This window comes from Malaclemys terrapin, chromosome 15, assembly GCF_027887155.1.
Source record: "Malaclemys terrapin pileata isolate rMalTer1 chromosome 15, rMalTer1.hap1, whole genome shotgun sequence".
In the NCBI taxonomy this organism is placed as follows: Eukaryota; Metazoa; Chordata; order Testudines; family Emydidae; genus Malaclemys; species Malaclemys terrapin.
In genome coordinates this window covers 17,984,928-18,006,691 of record NC_071519.1, presented here as the reverse complement: position 1 = coordinate 18,006,691, position 21,764 = coordinate 17,984,928, and the positions used below count along the sequence as shown (strand labels likewise).

General features: G+C 55.1%; 1 protein-coding gene across 1 annotated transcript in view; it reads left to right on the top strand.

The window, feature by feature from the left end:
- ROBO3 (roundabout guidance receptor 3) overlaps positions 1–21,764 on the top strand; it is a 239,332-nt gene that overhangs the window by 121,178 nt on the left and 96,390 nt on the right. The window contains exon 2 of the mRNA XM_054005671.1: positions 10,936–11,262. Coding sequence (XP_053861646.1) covers positions 10,936–11,262 — 327 coding nt within the window. The remainder of the gene's footprint in view (positions 1–10,935; positions 11,263–21,764) is intronic.

Below are 21,764 nucleotides of genomic sequence, written 5' to 3'. Positions count from 1 at the left end.
TCCAGATCTGTTCTGCCCTCAACAATCTTCTATTCATTGAACTTTTTGAAACTTTGCACTTTGAGAGAGAGGTAAGGGATTGACTCTGTGTACACAAATTTGCAGAGGGACAATATGGTTGAGGTCTGTTATTTCTCACCTCTCTATATGTTATTTTATTTAAAAACATTTTTGCTGTTAACAAGCATGTTATCTCTGGAGACACAAATCCACCGTTTGAGAACTGCAAAACTAAGCTTCTCTGATGGTATCTTTTAGTCTGAGCACTGAGTCCCATTGGGTAGATAGAAAGATTAACCTAAAGAATCTGTACTGAAGCCCCTGGAACCCCATAAAATTGGGTCCTTAATCCACGAACTATTGGAACTCATTTGCGAAACTTTTCTTAAACGTTACATGAATATATTGTCTCATACTATAGAATTAGAATTTATAATCCCTATTCCATGATGAGATATCTTTGAGCTATAATGTATCTTAATTAAAGCTATCTTTAAATAGGAAAAAAAACTATCATATCATATTTATCAAAAAATCAGATTTAAATAAAAAAAATCAGATTTTATTTTTGGTTTGTTTTAAAAAAAAAAAAAAAAATTGTTGATTTTTATCCACCCTGGATGGGAACAGTGTCTAATCCTGGCTGGGCTGGATTCAAACCAGTGACCTGCAGGTTCACTCCATAGCACATAAGCAGGGCACCGAGGCAGCCGGTGTGTACAGGAAGCACCAGTGGGAGAGCTGGGATGGGGACACAGTTGTATTCGGGGGCTGGAGCCGTGCCCTCAAGGCTTTGTCCTGCACACCCCGGCAGCACGGGGTCACAAGTCAGCTGGCCCATTCCTGGCACACTGCCGCTCCATGGCCCAGCTGTGCTTATTGAGACTGGCAGTGATTTTTTGGCCCACTGTGTCTGCCTGTTAACCACACTCAGCTCCCATCGGTGGTGGTGCCATGAAGCCCTAATCCGGCTGCGTCTCTTTGGACGCAGCTGCTCGGCCTCTAATCGCTCTTGGGGAGGAAAGGGAGGTGCTCTGTAATTCTCCCTCTCGCCGTCGGGTTTATCCCGGATTTGCTGGGGGGTGCCAGCAGCACTTGATCGCCCGGGATGCAGGGAGGTTGCTCTTTGTGCCGCTGTTCCAATATCCGTGGCAGCGTGAAGGTGTCTCGGGGAGCCCTGCAGAGCGAGATCATGATAAGAGCATAGTCCGCCCGGTGCAGTGCCTCCTGCAGGCAGACGGGGGCGCTGGGTTCGCAGAAGGGCTTTGCGGAGGTTTATGGGAAATCCGAACTAGAAGCCACAAGGAAATTCCCATTCCGAGCAGGACAGGCTGAACTGCAGCTCCCAGGAGTGTATGAGCCTCGGAGCTGCCAGCCTGGGATTGCCAGGGCTCAGGAGAGAAGCAGGCTGTGATTTGGGGCACAGGAGAATCCAGAGCGGGGTCGGGTACGAGGGCTGTGGGGTGGGCATGGGAGCGGCTGTGATTGCTCTAGTTGGCAGCCTGGTCTCTCTGCTGGTGATGGGAATGGCCTGGGGTGGAGCCGGGCACTGGCTGCATGTGTCGGTGGGCAGGTGATGCCCCCTTGCTGTGTAAAGTCTGGGCTGGGACTGAATATGTCGCTGCCCTTGGATCGTTCCGCTCCCCCAAACACACTTTCAGGGGGAGGGGACAGTGGCTGGGCCGGAGCCCTACTCATAGTGGGGGGAGGGCATCATTAAAGGGGCAGACTTCCCCCGAAGGTCCATGGCCAGGCCAGGGCTGTGCTGCTGCAGCAGGTCCTGAGGGAGATGGGAGCTGCTTGGGGGGCGAGGACACTGCCAGGCTGGTGTGTCTTGGAGGCATTCCTCCAGAATGAGCGCCCAAGGCCTGTGCCTGACGCCGGCCTGTCTGGAGTGTGGTCTCACCCGCAAGTGAGCAATAAACAAACCAAGCTAAGCTCAGTCCTTCTCCCCAGGCTCCTCCCTCAGGTCTGCTCAGCCCACACCCTAGGTCCCCTCTCCACAGGGATCTAATGCCAACGCTGCGATATCTGGGAGGGGTATTGAGTCAACAAAACCCACTGGCTGGGGTGCTGTAGGCAAACACAGCTGACTTGTTAGAGTCTGGCTGGGGGGGGGAATGGCACCCTGAATTTAATTAGCCAAACCTTCCGTCTTGCTCACGAGAAGTGTCGTCCAGTTGAGCGTAACAGCTCGTGAGCACGGCCAATTAAGGAAAAAGCTTTTCTGCACAACGGAATCTGGAAGCGCTCACTTCTGGAAAAACCTCCCTACCGGCGCAGGCTCGTGTAAAGCCCTCCGAAAATACAGCTGCTCACTGCAATCCGTGCCGCTGTGATAGGATAACGCTTGCTGTCCCCCCAGTTCGGCGTGTATTTAAGAAAGCTGCTCCCTTTAACGCAGTGAAATTTGAGGCAGGCCAATTGCTGCAGAATGCTGTTGAGATGATTTTGGTGGGCTAGAGTAAGTTTAGGCCGTAATGGGGGTTGTCGTCATTTCAAATTTGAACCAGTTTATTTTTCAGCTCCCTGCCCGCCTTGTTAGTATGACTTGGTAGCTCTGCTAAAGCCATGCAGCCTCCAGGGGACTCCGTGGTCACTGGCGCTTGGCACTGTGCGTATGGCCCCTCGGTGCCAAGGGCCTTGCTGTGCTGGAGAAGAAAGGGTCCCAGCGCATGGAGGGTGGGAGAGCCCGGACGGGGTGGGGCGAGGCTGAGCGTGGGAGCAGGCAGAGGAGAGGTTCTGGAGGAAGGTGCTGCGTGAGTTGTGGAGCCGAGCCTGTGAGCCGGGCGGCTGCAGTATTGGGCTAGACGGCTCTTCCAAGCAGGCAGCGGTGAAGGTAGGCTCAGTGCACGAGTGGGGCTGCCCTGTCTGTGCCTGGGTGTGCCTGGAGGGAGGCACCAGCCCTTCTGGCCTGGCCCACAGCAGGGACAGGCCGGCCCCGTGACCTCACAGAGCAAAAATGTTTTAAGTAAATATTTAGCCTTGGCCCTGCCGTGGTGCAGGAGGATTGGGGGGGGGGGGGGGGGCTTTTGTTTCCTGTATTCCCAGCTGGTGGGCCACGTCCGGCATCTGACCCGCTGAGGGAGGCAGGAGCAGCGGGGAGCATCTGCTCTCGGCAGCTGGGAGCCCTCTCTGGCACTGACAGCCTGGCCCTACAGTTCAGAGCTTGGCGAGGGGCTGGGGACTGGCTCATGTGCCAAGGACATCGGGCCGGCTGACACACCGCACTTGGCTTCAGAGAGGGAGCCGGAAGGGAGGGGCCCAGGTGCCAGGCGTTCTCATGGAGACTGGCTCGTCTGTCCCCTGTGCAAACCTCTGTGCCTACCACTGCAGGAGGATTCACAGCATCTGGCGAATGTGGGACGCTGGAAGCAGACAGGCTACACAAGAGGCTAAATGGGGCTAGTGCAGTATTCTGAGCTAACCCTGACGGCGTGGGCCAGCCCCGCAGAGCTGCTGTGGGTGCTGGCAGTGCCTGGGGGGGTCTGGTCCATGCTCAGTGGGGACTGTGGTGTTATGTGCTCTTTGCTGCCTCTGGCCAGTCTGCTTCTGAACGCCCCAAGCTGTGGGGCTCTGACCACCTCCTCCTGGAGGGGATGCTGCAGCCTGATGCATCTCGCTTTCAGGGCGTTTTTTCCAGTGTCATAGTGCGAACTGTTACACTCCTAACTCTTACCCAACTGATTCTTCTGCCCTTGGCGTTAGCACTGCTCAGATACCTGTGGGTTCCCATCGTGTCCCTGCCATGCCCTAGCTGTCTGTCTGCTGTGCTGGCTTCCCATTGTACCTGGCCTCTCCTGCCCACTGACTGCAGGTCCGATTCTTTCCCCAGAGGCATTGGTTGCGTTTTCCCTGGTGGGAGCTCTGTTTCTAATCCCTCCCGTCCCTGTGTTACTTCATCCATCTCGCAAGTTTCTGCAGCTCCTCCCACGTCAGCTCTGTTGTCTTTCGCTCATTCCACAACAAATTGAATATGAAGATCCCACCTGGGCGCTGGGCTGTGGGGGGGAGGCGTTCCATGGCAAAGGAGCTACTGCTTCCAGATGGGATCAGACCTATGTTTGCTCCCCTCCCTGTCTGTGAACTACAGTGCTCCCTGAAGGACCCCATAGACCCTCCCTGCAGTTTTCACTCCATGTGGCCATGTTCCGGTCCAGGCCTGCTTGAATTAATTTGTCCAGGGCGATGTGAGCTGCAATAGCAAATGCTTTGCTAATGCTAACGTATCCCACGTGCAGCCGCGTCACGGTCGAATCGGGACATTACCGACTCAGTCTGGCAGAAGCTGTTCTTCTCCAAGCCCTCAAATCCGCATCTGTTTCCTATTTCCTGGCCCTCCTTTCTCTCTCCCCGGGTTTGCTCTGCTCTGTTATTAGCAGCAGAAGTTAGAGGCAATTGTCAGGATTGTGCTGCTCCAGGGTTTGAAAACTAGACCACCCCACCGAGCCCTGCACCTCCCAGCTGTCTGATGTTTCCGCAGGGGCCGTGTGTCTGTGAGCTTGTGAACAGGGTCCTTGTCGGGCAGGAGAAGTGGCAACAAAGACACTCGAGCTTGAAGCAGAGAATGAGTATTAAAATGTGAGGCTTTGGGCTGGAAGGCTGGTTCTCGGCTATTCCCAAAGCTGGTCTGTCTCTCTGGGGCCGAGTGCAGAAGCAGCCTGCAGGACTCCGAATCTGCATCCCAGGGCACCACGTTGGCTGTATTCAGTGAAACCGAAAGACGCCTTGTGTAGCTGCTGGCCCTGCAGTCTCTGCCAGGCTCGGAGAGTCACGTTGGGTGCTCTCCTCCTCGCATGGTCTCCCCACCGGGATGAGGCTTTGCAGGCTGGATGCAGCCCTAGGGGATCTCCGGCCGTCCTAGCAGAGGGCATAATTCTGAGCCGATGGGTCCCACGGTGATGGAGCGTAATTCACCGTGCGGCTCCCTGGATGCTGGAGAAGGTAAAAGCTCAGTGTGACTCTCAGATGCCCGGCTGGGTCTGCAGGACTGGTGGCTAGAAACGTGCCTGTTTCCCTGCTCCCAGATCCAATGTGTGAAGCCAAAAACCTTAGGAGCCTGCAGTGCTATTGCTAGAGAAACTTACCAGGGTGACTACGTCACTAGGCAAACCCCACTGCTTCCTCAGCTTGTTCCACTCCCCTCCGAACATTCCCTCCTCCTGGGATGTCCCGTGAAGCGCCCACACTGTATTAAGGCTCTGTTTATAAAGGGTTAATGCACGGCTGAGAGCTCTTTCCAAGCCCAGAGGTGAGCGGTAGGCTGTGCTCTAGAAAGCTATAAGCGGCCTGTTGGAGTCTCACGATTGATGAACCGTTTATTAAAACATCTATAAATAGTTTATTAACCTGGTGTATCTGGGCCATGAGTTGGCAGTGTGCCCTCGTCAATTACAGCATTAATGTACAGCGCGAGCTCTGCCCTCCCGCGGGGGCCCAGCTCACTGGCCCGGGGCCTGGCTTTAAGGCTGCAACTTGCCCAGCACCGGGCACGTTGGCGCTTAATCAACGTGGTGTATTTTGTGTGTTGAGAGGCGTGTAACGCGCTCCTGGGGGAGCCGCGTGATGCGCAGGTGGAGGGACACGCTCCCCGTGGACCGGCTGGTTGAGTAAACATATGGTGAACTGGTGAAGATGATGGCTTGGCACAGATGCAGACGCCGGCTTCTCCTTCCAGCCCGGGACAGTAGGAAAGCTATTGCTCTCTCTTGCCATGAGAGACGCAGAGCCCAGTCCCACCCCGTGGGCGTCCCTGGGGCTGTGTGGTTGGCGAGCTCCTTGGCTGCCATTCGCCGGTGAGATGCCAGCGCAGCTGGGAGGTGCTGGCAGGCCCCCAGAAGCAAGGCAGTCAGTGACGGTGGGTTTCTCAGCCTTTTTTGTTTCCAAGCAGATCCTGGGGATGTTTTCCAGGCTGTTGTGGGTCCTGGTGGAAGGATATGAGATTTGGGAGTGGGAGGGGATGCAGGAACAGAGGAAATAAAACTGGGGGTGGGGAGAGGAGCAGGAAGGAAGGGGCCTGGCGTAAGGAAGGGGACGTCAGCAGGCATGGGGGTGGGGAGCAGAGGGGAGAGTGAGGAACTGGTGACCGAACTGGCTCGTGGGAGGCCTGGGTTTCATTCTCTTCTCTGCTGTCACCTCGGGCAAGTCCCTTTCCGTCCCTCCAACTTTGTCTGACTTGTCTAGTTAGGGTGGGATTTTCCGAAGTCCCTGAGTCACTTGGAGCATGTGGATCAATGTGACCTGTTCTGAGGAGCCTTGGGAGCTCCTGGAAATCTGACTTTGGACCAGAAGGGACTGTCTGTCGCTGTCTGTGCAGTCGTCTCACCACAAGGGGCCCATGAGCAGGGAGAGAGCAGGACTTGGTGTGAATGGATCAGGGCTGTGGGATGGGGGGATGCTGAAGAGGGGATGAACTGTGGGGATGAGCCAGAGACCCCCAGCTGACATCTCTGGCAGGGACCCAGTGCGGGGCTTCAGGTGGTAGCTGTTCCTACAGCCCGACAGGGGACCAGGCTGCCTGCGGACTCTGGAGACGTCTCCAGCCAGCCAACTGTTTCTGAGCTGGGGCCCTGCCATGGGAGTCTGGTGTCAACAGGGCCATGGGCCCTCGGATGTCGTGAGGCTTTTAAACGGACTCATTTACAAACAAACTTTCCAATATCGCCCCTTTAAACAGCCCGTCCCAGATCGTGTCCACAGAACTCCTTCCCTGCTCAGCAGAGGCTCTTGGCTCCTAGTGAGGGGTGATTAGATGAGGGAGAAACTGGCTAGACAGGGCAGACGGTGCCCCAGTTCCACGCCCGCTGCTTCCTAATGCCCAGCGCGAGCAGAGCAGATGAGTCGAGAGCTGTCGATCTCTCCCCAGTACAGCCCTGTCAGGTGTTCCCTGTGACCCTCCGTGCCCGGCACGGGGGGCCTGGCCCATGGCTGGAGTTCCTAGGCATTACTCCAATGCAAGATTAGCAGGTGCAGGCTTTGCAGACAGCAATGTGGCTGGTTGTGTTAGGTGGTTGATGATCCTTTAAAAACACCCTGGCTAGGGATGTAGCTTGTTTAGGGTCAGCGAAGCCCTTCTGGCCCTGGCGTTGTAATCCATGGGTCAGGCCGTTGGCGTTGCTTGTGATGAGCAGGGAGAAGGTGGAGGGAATGGGGTGTTAAAAGGTGTCTGCCCTAAGTCCTCCCCCTCAGCGAATCTCCATGCACTCCTAGCTAGCGCTGCACTTCCCGTGGGTGCGGGGACCAGAGCTTGTCAGCCTCCGGTGGCTGGGAAGGAAGGAAGTGGCTGTAGAGTCAGATGGTGATGCTGTGCTGTGCAATGCTCTGTCTAAGGTGCTGAAAACGTCTCGGTGTAGGCTCATAATCACTGACTAACAGGATTAGTACAGTCTGTAGCGCCTCTTGGACTCTTCTACTCCGGTTGCACAGCTGTCTGGTGAATGGGGCACACCCCACACAGTGAGGCACCAGCGTGTTACATGGTGTCATGTGACACAAAGGGGACCCAACAGACATCATGTCGCTTAGGTGCGTGGGCAGCACTCCGCGCAGGGAGGGATCCCGGAGAACCGCACCGATCTGCCCCCTGCGGTGCCTTAGCCAGCTGCCCAGATACCTCGCACGGCAAACGGCTTCAGTGTGCCTTGTACCAGCTCCCGCAAATGTGTATGTTTGGCTGACAACGTCTCAGCAGGAAGGCCTGGCTAGTGGTGTAGATCCCAGAAGTAAGGGCCAGCCCGAGGCAGGGGGAGGGGCACCGAGATCTCCGGCGAGGTGAGCAGAAAAGGTTTTGTAAAATTATGGTTTTGTTTGAACATTATAAAAGGCATTTTCTTGGGGGTATTGGTTGACCGTTACTACAGCCCTGCCAGGTTCTCCCATGTGCTGAACTGTACTGCCCGTCACACACTGTCATCAGCCCGGCAGCGCTGAGCTTGCTGGGTAATTATTCCTTGATAGTAATCAGGAGTTAACTTTAAATAAGAACAATAATTTCTCCTTTGTGGGGACAAGAGGATCCCAGCAGGAGTGGCGGAAGCATCCTAAAAGTGGGGGGAGCATGGCCTCCCCCCCCCATTCCGGCACCCCTGGATCCCAGCATCTCCCCTCACTCTGCAGATGTCCCCTAAGGGACTTTTCAGGTGGTGAGAAGCAGATCACTCGCTGTGAGTCTGACATCCGCTAGCTGCCCCAGTGCAGACTTGTAGCAAGACTGGTGGCATGTGAACTCCCCTCCCCCACTGCCTCCCTGCCCACCCCACCGCACTCTCCAGGGGCCATTTGCTTCTTGCTTATCTGCTGATTTCATGATACAGACACTTGCCCCAAAGAAGCTGGACTGAGACCCCAATTCACGGAGATTGGTCCACTGATCAGCTTAGACGTGACAACGGAGTTCCCTCTCCCCTGAGCTGGGCGTGATGATCTCAGTGTTCTGACAGCAATGGCCATGTGCAGAGAGCTGTGCGGGCGCAGTAGGGATGCCCCATCCTACCTGGCGTCCAGACTGTGACTCTGCTGGGACTGACGGGCCAAAGGCTGAGGGCTGCAGTCTCCAGGGCAGGTTGCAGGCATTGCCTGCTCTCAAAGTGGCTATGCCATGAGCCGGAGCCTGGAAGCGCCTGGAACAGTCGAGAGCTTTCCCCATGAATCCTATCGGGAAAGTGAATAAAATGCTCCTATCTGAGCATGTCCCACCCAGCCAGCTTGCGAGGATCTTCCTGGGAACTAGGGCCGTGTGGTTCTCTGCTGCCATGGAGCAAATGGGGCAAGATGGCTGAGCAGGCTGTGAACCTTGAGGGGCCACTCACTTGGCCTAGCCCAGTGTATTGGGCCCATAAGAGGCAGCTGGGGGAGCCTGTATTCCAGCCTGGCTGAGCTAAGGTGTTGGATGAGTCCGACGCAGTGAGAGCTGGAGCTGTCGAATGAAGTGCTCATCTTGTGCGTGCGACTTCTCTGCCCCTCTCTTGGAATGTCCCCGCGGGTTTGTCCTGGCTGTGGGCTTGCCCTGAGCTCAGCAGATGATTGGTGTGACCATTGCCGTGCTAGGAAAGACGTCCTGGTGTAAAGGGTTTGAGGCTCACGCTCTGCTCTCGAAAGGGCAGGAAGCTGTAGGGGAGCCAGCCCAGTGACGGTACTTGGGACCCTGAGTTCCTGGGGTGACTCCCCCGGGCACACCTGTGCTGTGGTGCTGTTTCCCATGCTGGGTGCAAGACAGGGCTTAATATAGATCCAGAACCATCAGCTGCAGACAGCTTACTTCCACCCAAGGACTTATCAATACTGGTCTGCTCTTCCAGTCCCTTCCCAGGATCCCTGTGCACTGGCCCCGCCTGCCTTGGGGCTCCCCTTCTGCCGCCCTCCCCAAGCTGGAAAAGCTCCTATCCCTGTCTCTGAGTATGGGCTGTAGCGTGTTCTCCCAGAAGGGATCAGGAGAACTTGGCTTCAGTGAGACGATAGGTCAGAAAGCGAAACTGACGATAAAAGGAACAAAGAGCTCCCCAGGATTCCAGCGTGTAGAGAGGCCGTCGGGAAACGGTGCAGAACCCTGGGAACGCGAGCCTCTCTCTCAGCCGTTTAGTGTTCTTGGGTAGACTCCTGGAGTCCCAGCCCCCTGTGATGGGATCCCCGGGATACAGCCTAGAACTGGGGTACTGCTGTGCCCCCTTAACTCTCCAGCCTGGGCTGTTTCTCACAATGCTTTGCTAGTGACAAGCAGCAAACCCCTCCAGGTGCTGTGATCACTCAGTACAACTGCATGTGGAGCCCCACACTCAGCTAGATTGCATGAATGCTCCCAGAGCCACTCATGAATCACACAGCGAGAGGCACCAGCCAAATCTCCCCAGCCTTATACCCAGAGCTGTACTACCGTCTTGCCCTGGTCAGAAGCCTGACAAGTGTAAGTTTATTACTTAGTCTGCCCCTCCCTCAATGTGGAGAGGACATGCACCAGCCTTTGTAAACTGAGCTGAGATTGCCCAAGCTCTTCAACCAAAACACACTGTTTTAGGTAAAATATAAAACAGATTTATTAACTCCAGAAAGACAGATTTAAGTGATTATAAGTGGTAGGCATGAAAGGTCAGAGATAGTTACCAAAAAAAAATAAAAGGTAAGCACACAGTCTAAATTGTAAACCTTATTACACTAGGCAGTATTTGGATCAAGCAGTTTTCTCACCCGACTGGATGTTACAGTTCTTAATACACAGGCTTCTCCCTTAAGCCTGGGACCAGTCCCCTCAGCTGAAGTCTTTGTCTTCCCAGCATTCTTGTTGCTTCCAGCATAGGTGGGGGAGGAGAACGGCCATGGCATGATGCCACTGTCCCTTATTTTATACCCTCAGTCCATGTGCCTGGAAAACACTAGCCCAGACATGTGCTGGTGGGCTATCCCCCTGGCTTGGTCTTCTGCAACTGAGTCAGAGTTGAGCAGTTCCCATTGTTTGATGCTTATGCAACTGTCATTGAATTGCAAATCCCTTGATTACGACTCCCCTGCTGATTATTTGTCATCGAACACCCTCCTGGGAGTGGTTCATCTCCTTTGTACGGCACTAGCAAATGTCAACATAGTTCAGTAACAACCATACAGCAAAATCCCATAACGTGATACACACGGACAGTGTACATGTCTGGACAGGACCATGGGTTTCAGCCGATCCTGACTTTTCATAAGATATCTTACATGGTATGCTTTGTATGAAATGTACATAATTGTATGACAGGGTGAATATGGGTGTTCCAGGGGGCTGCTTTGAGGTACAGAGTGCCACATCCCCTACTCCAGCGGTGCGGCCGCACAGCCCTGTGAGTTCAGGGTTGCTGTGGGCCATTGTCTCCATTCCCAGCGGCCTGGCTGTTAATCCCTTTGGGAGCTCTGCCTTTCCCAGCTGGAGCCCTCGCCCTGATCTCTGCTCTCTCTTCTGCCTCTCAGGCTCCCGCCCTCGGCTCGAAGACTTTTCTCCAAGGATAGTCGAGCACCCCTCCGACCTCATCGTTTCCAAGGGGGAGCCGGCGACGCTGAACTGCAAGGCGGAGGGGCGCCCCACCCCGATAATCGAATGGTACAAGGATGGGGAGCGGGTGGAGACGGACAAGGAGGACCCGCGATCCCATCGCATGCTGCTGCCTAGTGGCTCCCTCTTCTTCCTGCGCATCGTCCATGGCAGGAGGAGCAAACCCGACGAGGGCGTGTACGTGTGCGTGGCCAGGAACTACCTGGGCGAGGCCGTGAGCCGGAACGCGTCGCTGGAGGTGGCCAGTGAGTGGGGTTCTGGGCACGCTCCCAGGGGATTAACACATGTGACACTTGGCTGGGTCTGCGCCGTGCAGAGGGCCCAGGCTGTGGGAAGTCGTGTTATGGGCTCCAGGGCAGGATTCGGCCCGATGACTTTCCTGGCTGTGTTAGAGCCACATGAACACCCCACTGGGGCTGGCTCCTCCATGCTCTGCTAAGAGGCTCCGTTTCCACAGGGCTAGTGGCAGCGCAGCTCAGTCTGGCCAGGGCTGTGCTGTGCGCTCGTGCCAGCCGCCTTGCTGGATAAGTGCGTTCCTGCCGAGAGGGGAGGTGGTGCCTTCCTACACGTGCTGCTGGCTGGTATGGTGGGTCGGTGTCGCCCTGCTGGCCATGGTTATTATAGGCACTGGGGATGTTTGAATGTATGACAGTGTCATGTCCTTTCCTGCTAGCACTCAGCACCGTGCCCTAGTTCTCTGACGCGACTCTGTGAAGAGTTAACACCGCAAGGCCATTTACACGGCGCTCTTGGCTTTGTGCCCGCGCAGGTCTGCAGAGACCGTGCTGTGTCTGTCTGGGCTGGAGACTTTCTCCGCATTAAGCGACGCTGTTTTCCCAGCTAAGCCCTGCAGTCCGAGGACGTTGCCAAGTTGCTGGGCACCCCCGGCAAGCCCATAGCAGCACCCTCTGCCCAGCTCTGCAGGCCTCAGCCCCTTCAGGAGAAACCCTGAGCCCTGCTTGCAGCGCGTTCGTTTCCCAGCGGGAAGCACCCTGTCCCATAGAGGCCCTGAGTGTAGACCAGCAAAGGGAGACAGGGGGCCTCCGGGTGTTACCTGCACAATTTAGGGCTCCTGCCCCCCTACATTTCTTGTGGGCACTCAGGGAGTAAGGGACCCAACTCTCCTCTGTGCGCTCAGGGCTAACACCCATTCCCAGAGGGCTCAGGGCTCTACGGGTCTGTGGGGCTTTTTACCAGCGAAAGAGCCTTACACCGTAATAACCTGTATTAACACCTGATCAACAGACTACACACGCTCAGCGTACAATGCTCAGCACTCCTAATAAGGCAGACAAACGTTTCCTGGTGGCCAGTCAGGCTCACGTTGTCTGGGGCTCCAGCTTCTGCATAGTATGGTCAGCAGGGTGTGATGGTGTAGGCAGTTTTGACCTTGGGCTGTGTTCTGAAGTTAGGGTCCAAAGAACTTCCCTTTGGACCCCAGTTTATATAGTTAAAATGTGGGTCCTGCTTCGCCGGACCTTAATCAGTCATTTTACACTGAAGTCCTACAAAATGGTATTTTTCACCCATCCTAGCTCATTATAAACCACTTCTTTAACCAATCACACCCCACCACCTTAGTTGATTCAAATCTTGCAAAATGAGTTATGCCATAGGTGCCAACTTTCCCCTTTCCCCGCCCTCATTCCAATCCCGGCCCTGGCCCCGCCTCTTCCCCAAGCGCGCTGCGTTCCCCCTCCTCCCCCCTCCCTCCCAACTGCGCAAATCAGCTGTTTCGCGGTGCAAGCGCTGGGAGCTAGGGGGAAAAAGCGAGCACGCGGTGCACTCAGGGAAGGAGATGGAGGTGAGTTGGGCTGGGGGGTGGGGATCTGCCGGTGACTGCTGAGCACCCACCAATTTTTCCCCGTGGGTGCTCCAGCCCCAGTGCACCCACGGAGTCGGCGCCTCTGAATTATGCAACAGACCGAAACAATAAAAGAATCAGACAGAACCCACACAGATAAACAATAGGAAAGTAGGGACCACAAAGGCCAAACAATAGAAGTGGAGATTTCACAAATACAACTGTTGATAAGTAGTTCCTTGCCAGGCAGAATGCGGTCAAACAAAGTTTTCTTTAAACGTCTTGAGCTCTGTTTCTTTATCCGGCGATGGTGGGTACTCCTAGGACAGGAGCGCCTTCCTAACAGCCCGATAATACGCTGGTTTGGTGCAATTTAGATGGAATGTGAGGATGGGACTCTCTGCACCTTAGCTCATGGCTGTTGTTTTTACGGCAGAAGAGAGCCTCGGACCTGATGGTGGGTGAGCCTCCTGCAGGAACCTGCCTATCTCACAGGCACAGCTCCCGCCCTGCCCTGCTCTCTGCCTCTGGAAAGCAAAGCGATGCTTCCCCCCCTTGGCATCCTGAGTGCAGGCTCTTCTCCACTACAGTCCTGCAGCCTCCTCAGTCCTTGTGCCTGCTTGGGACAAAGCTTAACCCCATCCCTGCCCCAACCCAAGTGGGGCCCCTTCGCCACGTCACCCCGTTGCCGAGATCTGCACTGGTGCTAGTTGGAGCCCTCTGTGTTCCATGGTATAGGCTGCAGAATCCATTCCTCACTGAGGGGCCAGGTTCCATTTTACATTATAAAAACATCTGTTCCTAGCCTTTGTGACTGTTCACATCCTGTCTGGAATCAAGCGTGAACTGATGCAGTGCTGTCTGCCTGAGTCTGCAGCCAGCCTGAAACAATAGCTTTCCGAGAGCTGGGACTGCCCCATTCATTTCAGTGGGACGTTAACTCTGAACCCTGAAGGGAGCCGTTTCAGTGTCGTTCCGCTCCAGTATTTCTCCTACTGTCTCAAGCTGTCCCACTGACTGCCCTCTCCCCAGCGGCCTGACCCTCCACCGCTCCCTGCCGCTGGCTTCCGCCATGCCTCCGTGTGTCACGCACGCCAGCTCTGCCGCGGGTTACAAACCGAAAGTGGGGGTGGGGGCTGCGTAAAGCAAACGGAACGAGGTATTGAAGTAATAACGGCGGCCGCTAGGCTGACTCATTCGCTTTCCATTCCGTAGCCCCCTCCAGTTCAAACTTCAACGAAGCAGGTACAGACTCTCCCTCCCGTCCGTGCAGAACCCGGGGCCTTGCCGTGGGAACTGTGGAGTAAGCAGGGCTTTGGTGAGCGTGAACTGTAAGAGAGGCAAGGACCGCTGACAGCATGTCGTCAGTTTCAAGAAGTGAGCTGAATGTCGGTTTCAGCGCTGCCCCCAGACCCCCACTCCTCTGCCTTTAACAGTCCCATTGACTGTGTTTGTCTCACTCACGCACTGGGGTAACTGACAATTGACCACACACAGGGGTGAGGCAGTGCCTGTGTCTCCCCTGACAGGTCTAGTTGGCTGGTGCTGGCACCGCCACCTGCTTGGTGGGTCCCGCTTGAAGCAGTGTTTTAGGCTGGGCCGGGCGCACTGCACAACTGGAACAGGGTCAGAGATCAAACCGGAGTCTGTCGGTCTCTTGACTGCTGGTGACCTGGGAGCTGTTGGGGTGGGTTACTGGTCTGCTTGCTCTTCCCTCATTGCTCTAATAGCTGCAGATCTGACATGCTGCTCCTAATTGGCATAGGCAGCCTCCGCTCTTCAGCTTTGTTTAGGGGAAGGGTTTATCCTTTGTGCTCCTGAGCTGTCAGCGTATGAACAGCCCAGCCCATCAGTCACCCGCTCCTGATGTGGGGTCTTTGCACATACCTTCAGGATTAGCCTCCGAGAATTCCCCCCGCACGGTAATGGGCCAGAGCCTTGGGAATATCTCTGTCCCCAGGCACCCAGGTATGCACTCCCCTTTGGCTGGAAGCACCAACGCTACAGAGAGGGACTCGTATCTGCGATCAGATTCTTTTCTCTGGCCTATCTGCAGCTGTTCCTTTGTGCTCCTGACTCCGAGGTGAACAAACACTCCTGATTAGTCAGCTTTGTCCACAGCCGTCAATGGCAGACTGCATTCCAGGCAGGCTGGGATGTGTCTTTCCTAGCTCTCGGAGGGGATTCTGTGCTCCCCCAGCCAAAGAAACCCTGGCTGTATTTATCTGCCCTGACCTCCCAACCAGTCTCCTCTGTGCTGTTCCTTGGTGCCCTGACCCCATTGTCTTCCCTAATGGCTCTACAGAGACAAAGATCTGCAAACAAACAGTGCAAACCCCAGCCCGGGGATGGTGGCAGAAGATAAATGACCGTGTTACCTGTGACAAGGCCATGTAAAGTCACCCGCAGCATAGGAAATGAAATGTCATTTCTGCTAAGCCCTTGAGTCACTGACATTACAGGCTGGGACCCGGCATTAGCAGAGCTCAGAAGCAGACAGGGCTGATACTAACCTAGGTGATTTGTGGCTGGGCTGATAAGTTGCAGTCTAAATAAAGCTATCAAAGGAGTGTGCTGCAGCCAAAGTCATTGTTCAAAATGCAGCCATCAACCAAGGGTGAGCTATAAAAGGCTCCCGAGAAGCGCTCGGGGTTGAGTTATTCCAAGGCTAGCGAGGACTTGCGTGCAGCAGCTTTGGAGATGCTTGGATTTGCTCCCAGCAGTTAGTTTGTAGAACCCGAATCCTTTGGAACATGGCAGCTTCCAATAAATAAACGAAACGGACACTTAGTAAAACGAGGCGGTGATGCCTCCTGCTGCCCCTCGGAGCGGGGCCCACTCCCCGGCCCTGAGCCCTTTAGAGCTTTACAAACCAGCTCGATTCCTGTCTCCTCCCCAGTGCCCCAATATTAGGGAGGGGACAGAAAATATAATGCCACTATATAAATCCACGGTACGCCCATAGCTTGAATACTGTGTGCCGTTCTCGTCCCCCCGTCTCAAAAATGATACGTTAGAATTGAAAAAGGTGCAGAGAAGGGCCACAAAAATGATTAAGGGTATGGACCAGCTTCCCTATGAGGAGAGATTAAAAAGACTTCACGCTCTCCCATTCCCCAGCACAACCCTCTGGATCCATTCCTGTCTTATTGCCACAAGTAACAGGCACCCTCTGGCCCGAATGCCTACTGGATGTGTCCCATTGGGAGCGCTCTGCTATCTTGGATGGATGGGCGAAATGCAACATGCACCGTAACAAACAGATGGAGATTCCCTCAGCCAAGGCCCGTGGTGGGGGGCGGGGGCGCCCAGGGGCGGCTCTAGCTTTTTTTGCCGCCCCAAGCACGGCAGGCAGGCTGCCTTTGGCGGCGCGCCTGTGGGAGGTTCCCGGTCCCTCGGGTTCGGAGTTCCTGCCGCCGAATCCACAGGACCGGCGGACCTCCCGCAGGCAAGCCGCCGAAGGCTGCCTGACTGCCGCCCTCGCAGGGACCGGCAGGGCGCCCCCCGCGGCTTGCCGCCCTAGGCACGTGCTTGGTGCGCTGGTGCCTGGAGCCGCTGCTGGGGGTGCCTCCCACTGGAACACTCTGGGCGACGGTCGGGCTGCTCCGTCTATCAGGTGACTTGTTATGGAGACTCACTCTCCAGCAGCCAACTGTTTGCACGGGCATTTGTTAGCCAGTCTCCATTCCCACAGCTGTCATTGGTCTCTTTACTGGCTGTTAATAGTTCGCTACTATTTGCGGTGTTAGTGCCTGGAGAGGCTCTCTGGGCTCCGTGCCGTAGGTACATCTAATAAGACAGTCCCAGCCTGACGAGTTTGCAGTGTAAATACAAACGGTGTCTCTCAGAGGAAAGCTGGCTTTGTGGGGAGGGCTCTGGATGTGAGATCTGGGTACAGTTCCTGCCTCTCGCCCTGTGTGACCTTGGAGAAGCCACTTCATCATCGTGTGTCTCTGTTCCCCAGCTGTAAAATGGGGATCCCATGTCCTGTGTCTTGTCTATTTAGATTGTGAGGGCAGGAGGGATAGCTCAGTGGTTTGAGCATTGGCCTGCTAAACCCAGGGTTGTGAGTTCAATCCTTGAGGGGGCCATTTAGGGATCTGGGGTAAAAATCTGTCTTGGGATTGGTCCTGCTTTGAGCAGGGGTTGGACTAGATGACCTCCTGAGGTCCCTTCCAACCCTGACGTTCTATGATCTCTCACTCTGTGTCTGCCGCACCCAGCAAGGTGGGGTACCAATCCCTGTGGGGGGCTCTGAGCAGTAGCATTGGAAACACCCCCCCCAAATCAGTTGCTGCTCAGGAAAAGATCTTTGTTGCTCTTGACTTCCACAAGTTTTGCCTCTGGTTCAGACTCTTGTTCTGGCTCTGGGTTCACGGATGGTGGGAACAGAAAGTGGATGGGCCATGTGGCTTCTGGGAGCTTTCAGGCCTTACTGTGTTTAGGCTGCGCGGGCGAAGTCCTGGCTGTCTGGGAGGATGGATCGCGGGGTGCTGGGGATTCTCCTCTGAGACCCCATGGCTATGGGCACCAAGAGACTGTGGCCATGGAGGGAGGTCAAAGATTAGAACCAGCAGGGACGAGGGGGCTGGGGGCAGTCTCTGGTGGCCTTCGGGACTGCAGGAGAAGTGGCTTTTGTCCAGCTATTGGGAGCTCGGTTTGTGTGCCGCAGCAGAGGCAGCAGGCAGCGCTGGGCTGGAGGGATTAGCCAGCAGCCCCCCCTCCCAGCCCAGGTGAGTTCTCCGGACAGGCTGCAGCTGCAGGCAGAGACTGGCCCCCCTTCCGAGCGCACGTTGACTGGTCTCTTGGAGTGCAGCGAACGCAGCAGCCCTGGAGTTACAAAGGGCTGGATCGAACAGACCTGCCCAAAGGCTGGAGAGGCCTGAGTTTCGTGTTCAGGGGATTCATGCCATGCCCTGAGCCTGCTGCAGCTGCTTCTGCCCTGTGCATTCCTGGCAGGGGGGAATAGACGGGGCTCTGAGCTCGTTAGGCCAGTAAAAGCAAAGCGAAGAGGAAAGGAGCTGTGGGGGGGAGAGGAGGGGAGGGGTAAGGAGCATGTGGGTGGCCAGATGAAGAGAGAGCTGGAAATCTGGATCCAGCTAGTATCCCAAGTGAGCAGTTGGGACTAGGTGGGGGTTCTTAGCTCAGGCCTTCAGTGCACCTGCCCCTGCCTTCCCAGGCAGGGCTAGCCCCCACCTGCCAGTACTGACCCAGCCAGGTGGGGCAAGCACAGAACAGCGTCCAAGGACGAGCACCTCTGACCTTATGGCCTTTGTCTGGTGCCAGAAGCTCCCAGGGTTAGATTTGGGGATGGGGGAAGGGAAGCCGGATCTGTGTGTGACTGAGGACATGCTGACAGCTCCAGGCAGAGATGCCCAGGCAGCGGCTCGGAACAGCAGACGGCCATCTCCAAACGGGAATTATTTATTGATTTTTGTGTCACGTCTCAGTCCATTACCCAGACAGGAGGCGTTTATGTAATTTGGAGAGGGGGCAGCTGCGGGACAAACAGAATAGCAGCAGCTCCCCCCCCCCCCCCCCCCACCGCCAGGGTTGCCCGGGAGAGGAGGGAGCTGGGGGACAGGAGCCGTCTCTGGGGGCTGGGGGAGCCGTGACTCGGTGCTGACAGCCCGTCACTCCCCCCGCGCAGGGCGTTGGTGCTGGAAGCAGCGGCTGGAACCCTGCGCTGACAGGCTAATTTTAGAAATTCCTAATGGATTTCAGATGTTTTGACCTTGTGATTTTGAAATTTGGGGCTGTGGAGCTGGCTGAAGATAACAATAAACCAGTGATGCAAGCACCCCAGAGCGCTCTGTCTTCCCCCGGCGCATTCACAGGCAGGGCTTTGGCAGGAATTGCTGTCTAGCGCGGCCACTCACCAAGCCTTGTAATCAGACGGCAGCCTCACTTAGAAGCTATTCTCTCATTTGGCCAGCAATTTCTCTTCCCAGTGCTTACAGGACCTCCCAGTGGTAAAGTGCAGCCGCTCCAGGAGGGGCGAGCAGCGAGAGCATGTTATTAGAGCTCTTCCTTTAAGGACTTCCAAACCACATGGAATGGGAAGAGAGATACTCAGCTGGGGCCTGGGCTAGGAAATGCGTGCTGGCTACCAGGGGGAAGGAATTAAGTCATTTCCTAAGTAACGGGAGCCCTTCGGGTGACCCTCTTAGCTCCCGTCTGCAGGCAGAATGTGCTTGGGCAGATTAGACGCTTTGTGTTTGAAACGTGAAAGGGTCACTTGGGTTCCGAGTTAGAAACTCGGAAAAACTGCCTTCCCTCGTGGCCACAGATCCGCTGTGGTTGTTACCGAGAGAGGGGCAGACGTGGCTCTGGCCCTGTTGATGATTTTCGCCTGTTACAACTTGGGCCAGAGGTGTCTGGTGTCTCTCTTCTCTTGCACGTTTCAGCCGAGGATGAGAAATGGCGGGGCTGTTGTTTGCATTACACATTTCCACTGCTTGATAAATCCGCCCTCTTCCCCTGGCTCCGAACCACCAAAGTTGTTGTGTGCGCGCTCAGGTTTGGGGTGGTGCCGCTCCTGCTCGCCAACAGGGAAATCATTTGCATAGAGTCAATCAGCGTTTCCAATGGTGGGTGCAATTGATTGTGCTGCAGCCAGGCAATCCCGTTCTCCTCTAAAGAGGATCAAAGATGTGTTGATCTGGAGCCTGCATTGATTGCCACAAAGGCTTGATCCCGTGCGAACTCTTCCGGCACAGATCCACACAATGGCTGGGCTCCCAAAGGCTGCTTTCTAGCTGAAATGTTTTCAAGACAAGTGTAACGTGTCCCAGAGGCTGCAGGCGCTCCTGTTAGCTCAGAGGCACCCACCTGGAGACGTCAGCCGTTCCCAGTGCCCGGTGGATTTGCTGCACAGAGCTACAAGTGATTCGGTGGTGGGCATTCGTAGCCATTGATTATAAAGGAAATCTGAGTAGACCAGGTCCTGTCTACCCCGGAAGACGACGCTCTGGCTGAGCGGAGAGCTGGGAGGGTTAGAACATTGGAACCTGCAGGAGAGGGGAAGGAATGTATTCAGGTTGTGGGCAACTCTTCTTGTTCTTAACACCTCTGCAATGCTTTTCTTAGCTCAGGGCTAAGCACGCCCCCTCTGCACCTGGCCTGAGCTGCACCAGGTGAGCGCGAATTGTATTTAGTTAAATCTGTTTAAAGTTTGCCAGAAGTTGGGAATGGGCGACGGGATGGATCACTTGATGATTACCTGTTCTGTTCATTCCTTCTGAAGCACCTGGCATTGGCCACTGTCGGTAGACAGGACACTGGGCTAGATGGACCTTTGGTCTGACCCAGTCTGGCCGTTCTTATGTTCTCATCTGGGCTGTGCCAGCCCTGACTTCACCTTTGCAGTTAGCAATAAGTGCACCCCAGTGCCCGACTCCCCTTGAAGCACTCCCCTGTGATATCCAGCCCCTGACACTGGCTACTCACAGAAATCCCAGAGCCTCTGCCCCCAAAGGTGCAGGGACCCCAGTTAAACCGTTGCTCCTGTATAACACACAGCACTGGTACTGAAACAAATGAAGGGTTAGTTAAGGAAGGACAGAGATTCTACTAGAAACAAGAGTGTGTGATGGAAACAAATGGCTACAATACAAAACAAAATAATAAAACAGGAACTAGGGCTGACACTTATTAACGGTTCCCTCTTCTAGCTGATAAAGTGGGTTCCCTCCACCCCCAAAGTTCAGTCTGTTGCAGAGCTGGCTGGCTTCATAGGAACCAGGATCTGATCTTCCATGAAACACACCCCGCTACACAAGCTGTCTCCTCAGCGAATGGACCCAGAGGTTCTCCCCACTCGATGTTACACTGAAGCAGTCTTTTTCTGTGCTCGTAGACAGGCGACCCCCATCTGATACCAGGTCCCTTCTTTACCCCCAAGTGGCTTTGGTTGTTTGCAGTTGTCTGTGATGGTTTTCCCATTGACTGTTCTGAGACGGGGCAGCAGTGGACAACTGAGCCTGGCGTAACATCACCAGCTGACCGGGTGGGGTGGCAGTTCCTGCCTGCATAGAGGCCATCACCCAGTGATGTCGCTGCCTGCTGACGCCCCTTAGCTTTAAGCCCATCAGGGTATAAACCTCGATATAGGTACATTATTCCTTAAGTGTCGCCCACGCACACATCCTGCCATGGTTACAAGGATCAGAAAGTTCAATAACCTCAACTTTCGATAGAGATCTTCCGTGTTGTCCTTTATGGACGAATCCCCTGCAAGCCTGTATTTGATGTAGCGAGTTTGTCAGGTCTGAGACAAGAGTTGTTTGCAAAGAGCAGGGGACCCTTTGTCAAGGGGCCTGTTTGTCACCGTCGGAAACTTGGTTTAGTCAGAAAATGCTGGTTCGCTGGAGCAAAATGTTTTCCTGATTCTGTGGCAGATTCAACAAAACTTTCACTGAAACACCTGCCCAGGATCCAGCAAAGAGCATCCACCAATGCCCTGCCATGGAGCGGGGAGCGTAGGAGTGATAGGCCCAGCTCCTAGTGTCCTCAGTGAGGCTGTCCTGGAGTCATGCAGACTGCCCTAGGTGGGGGACCCCAGGCTTCCAGACTCCCAGGCCATCTGTCTGCCTGCTTGGGCTGCCCCGGAACAGCAGGCCCTGGAGCCGCTAGCCGGGACCCCAGGAGACCCGAGAGCCCAGGCTGTGGGCGCTGACCAGCTCCCTTCACAGCTGCTGAGTGCCACAGACATTCTTGTCAGTTTCACAGCTCCTGTTCAGAAAAGAATGTCGGTTTCACACGCTTCCTTTTGGGAACACTGTATTTCCCTGTTTCCAGAACAAAACACTGACACTTCTGCTAACTGAATTCCCCCCCGGTATTGGCCAGCTATAGTTGCATCTTCCAGGCTTCTGTTCTCCAGCATACAGAAGATTAAAAAGTACACACCCATTTCTCCCCTTTACCGGGCACATCATGGCC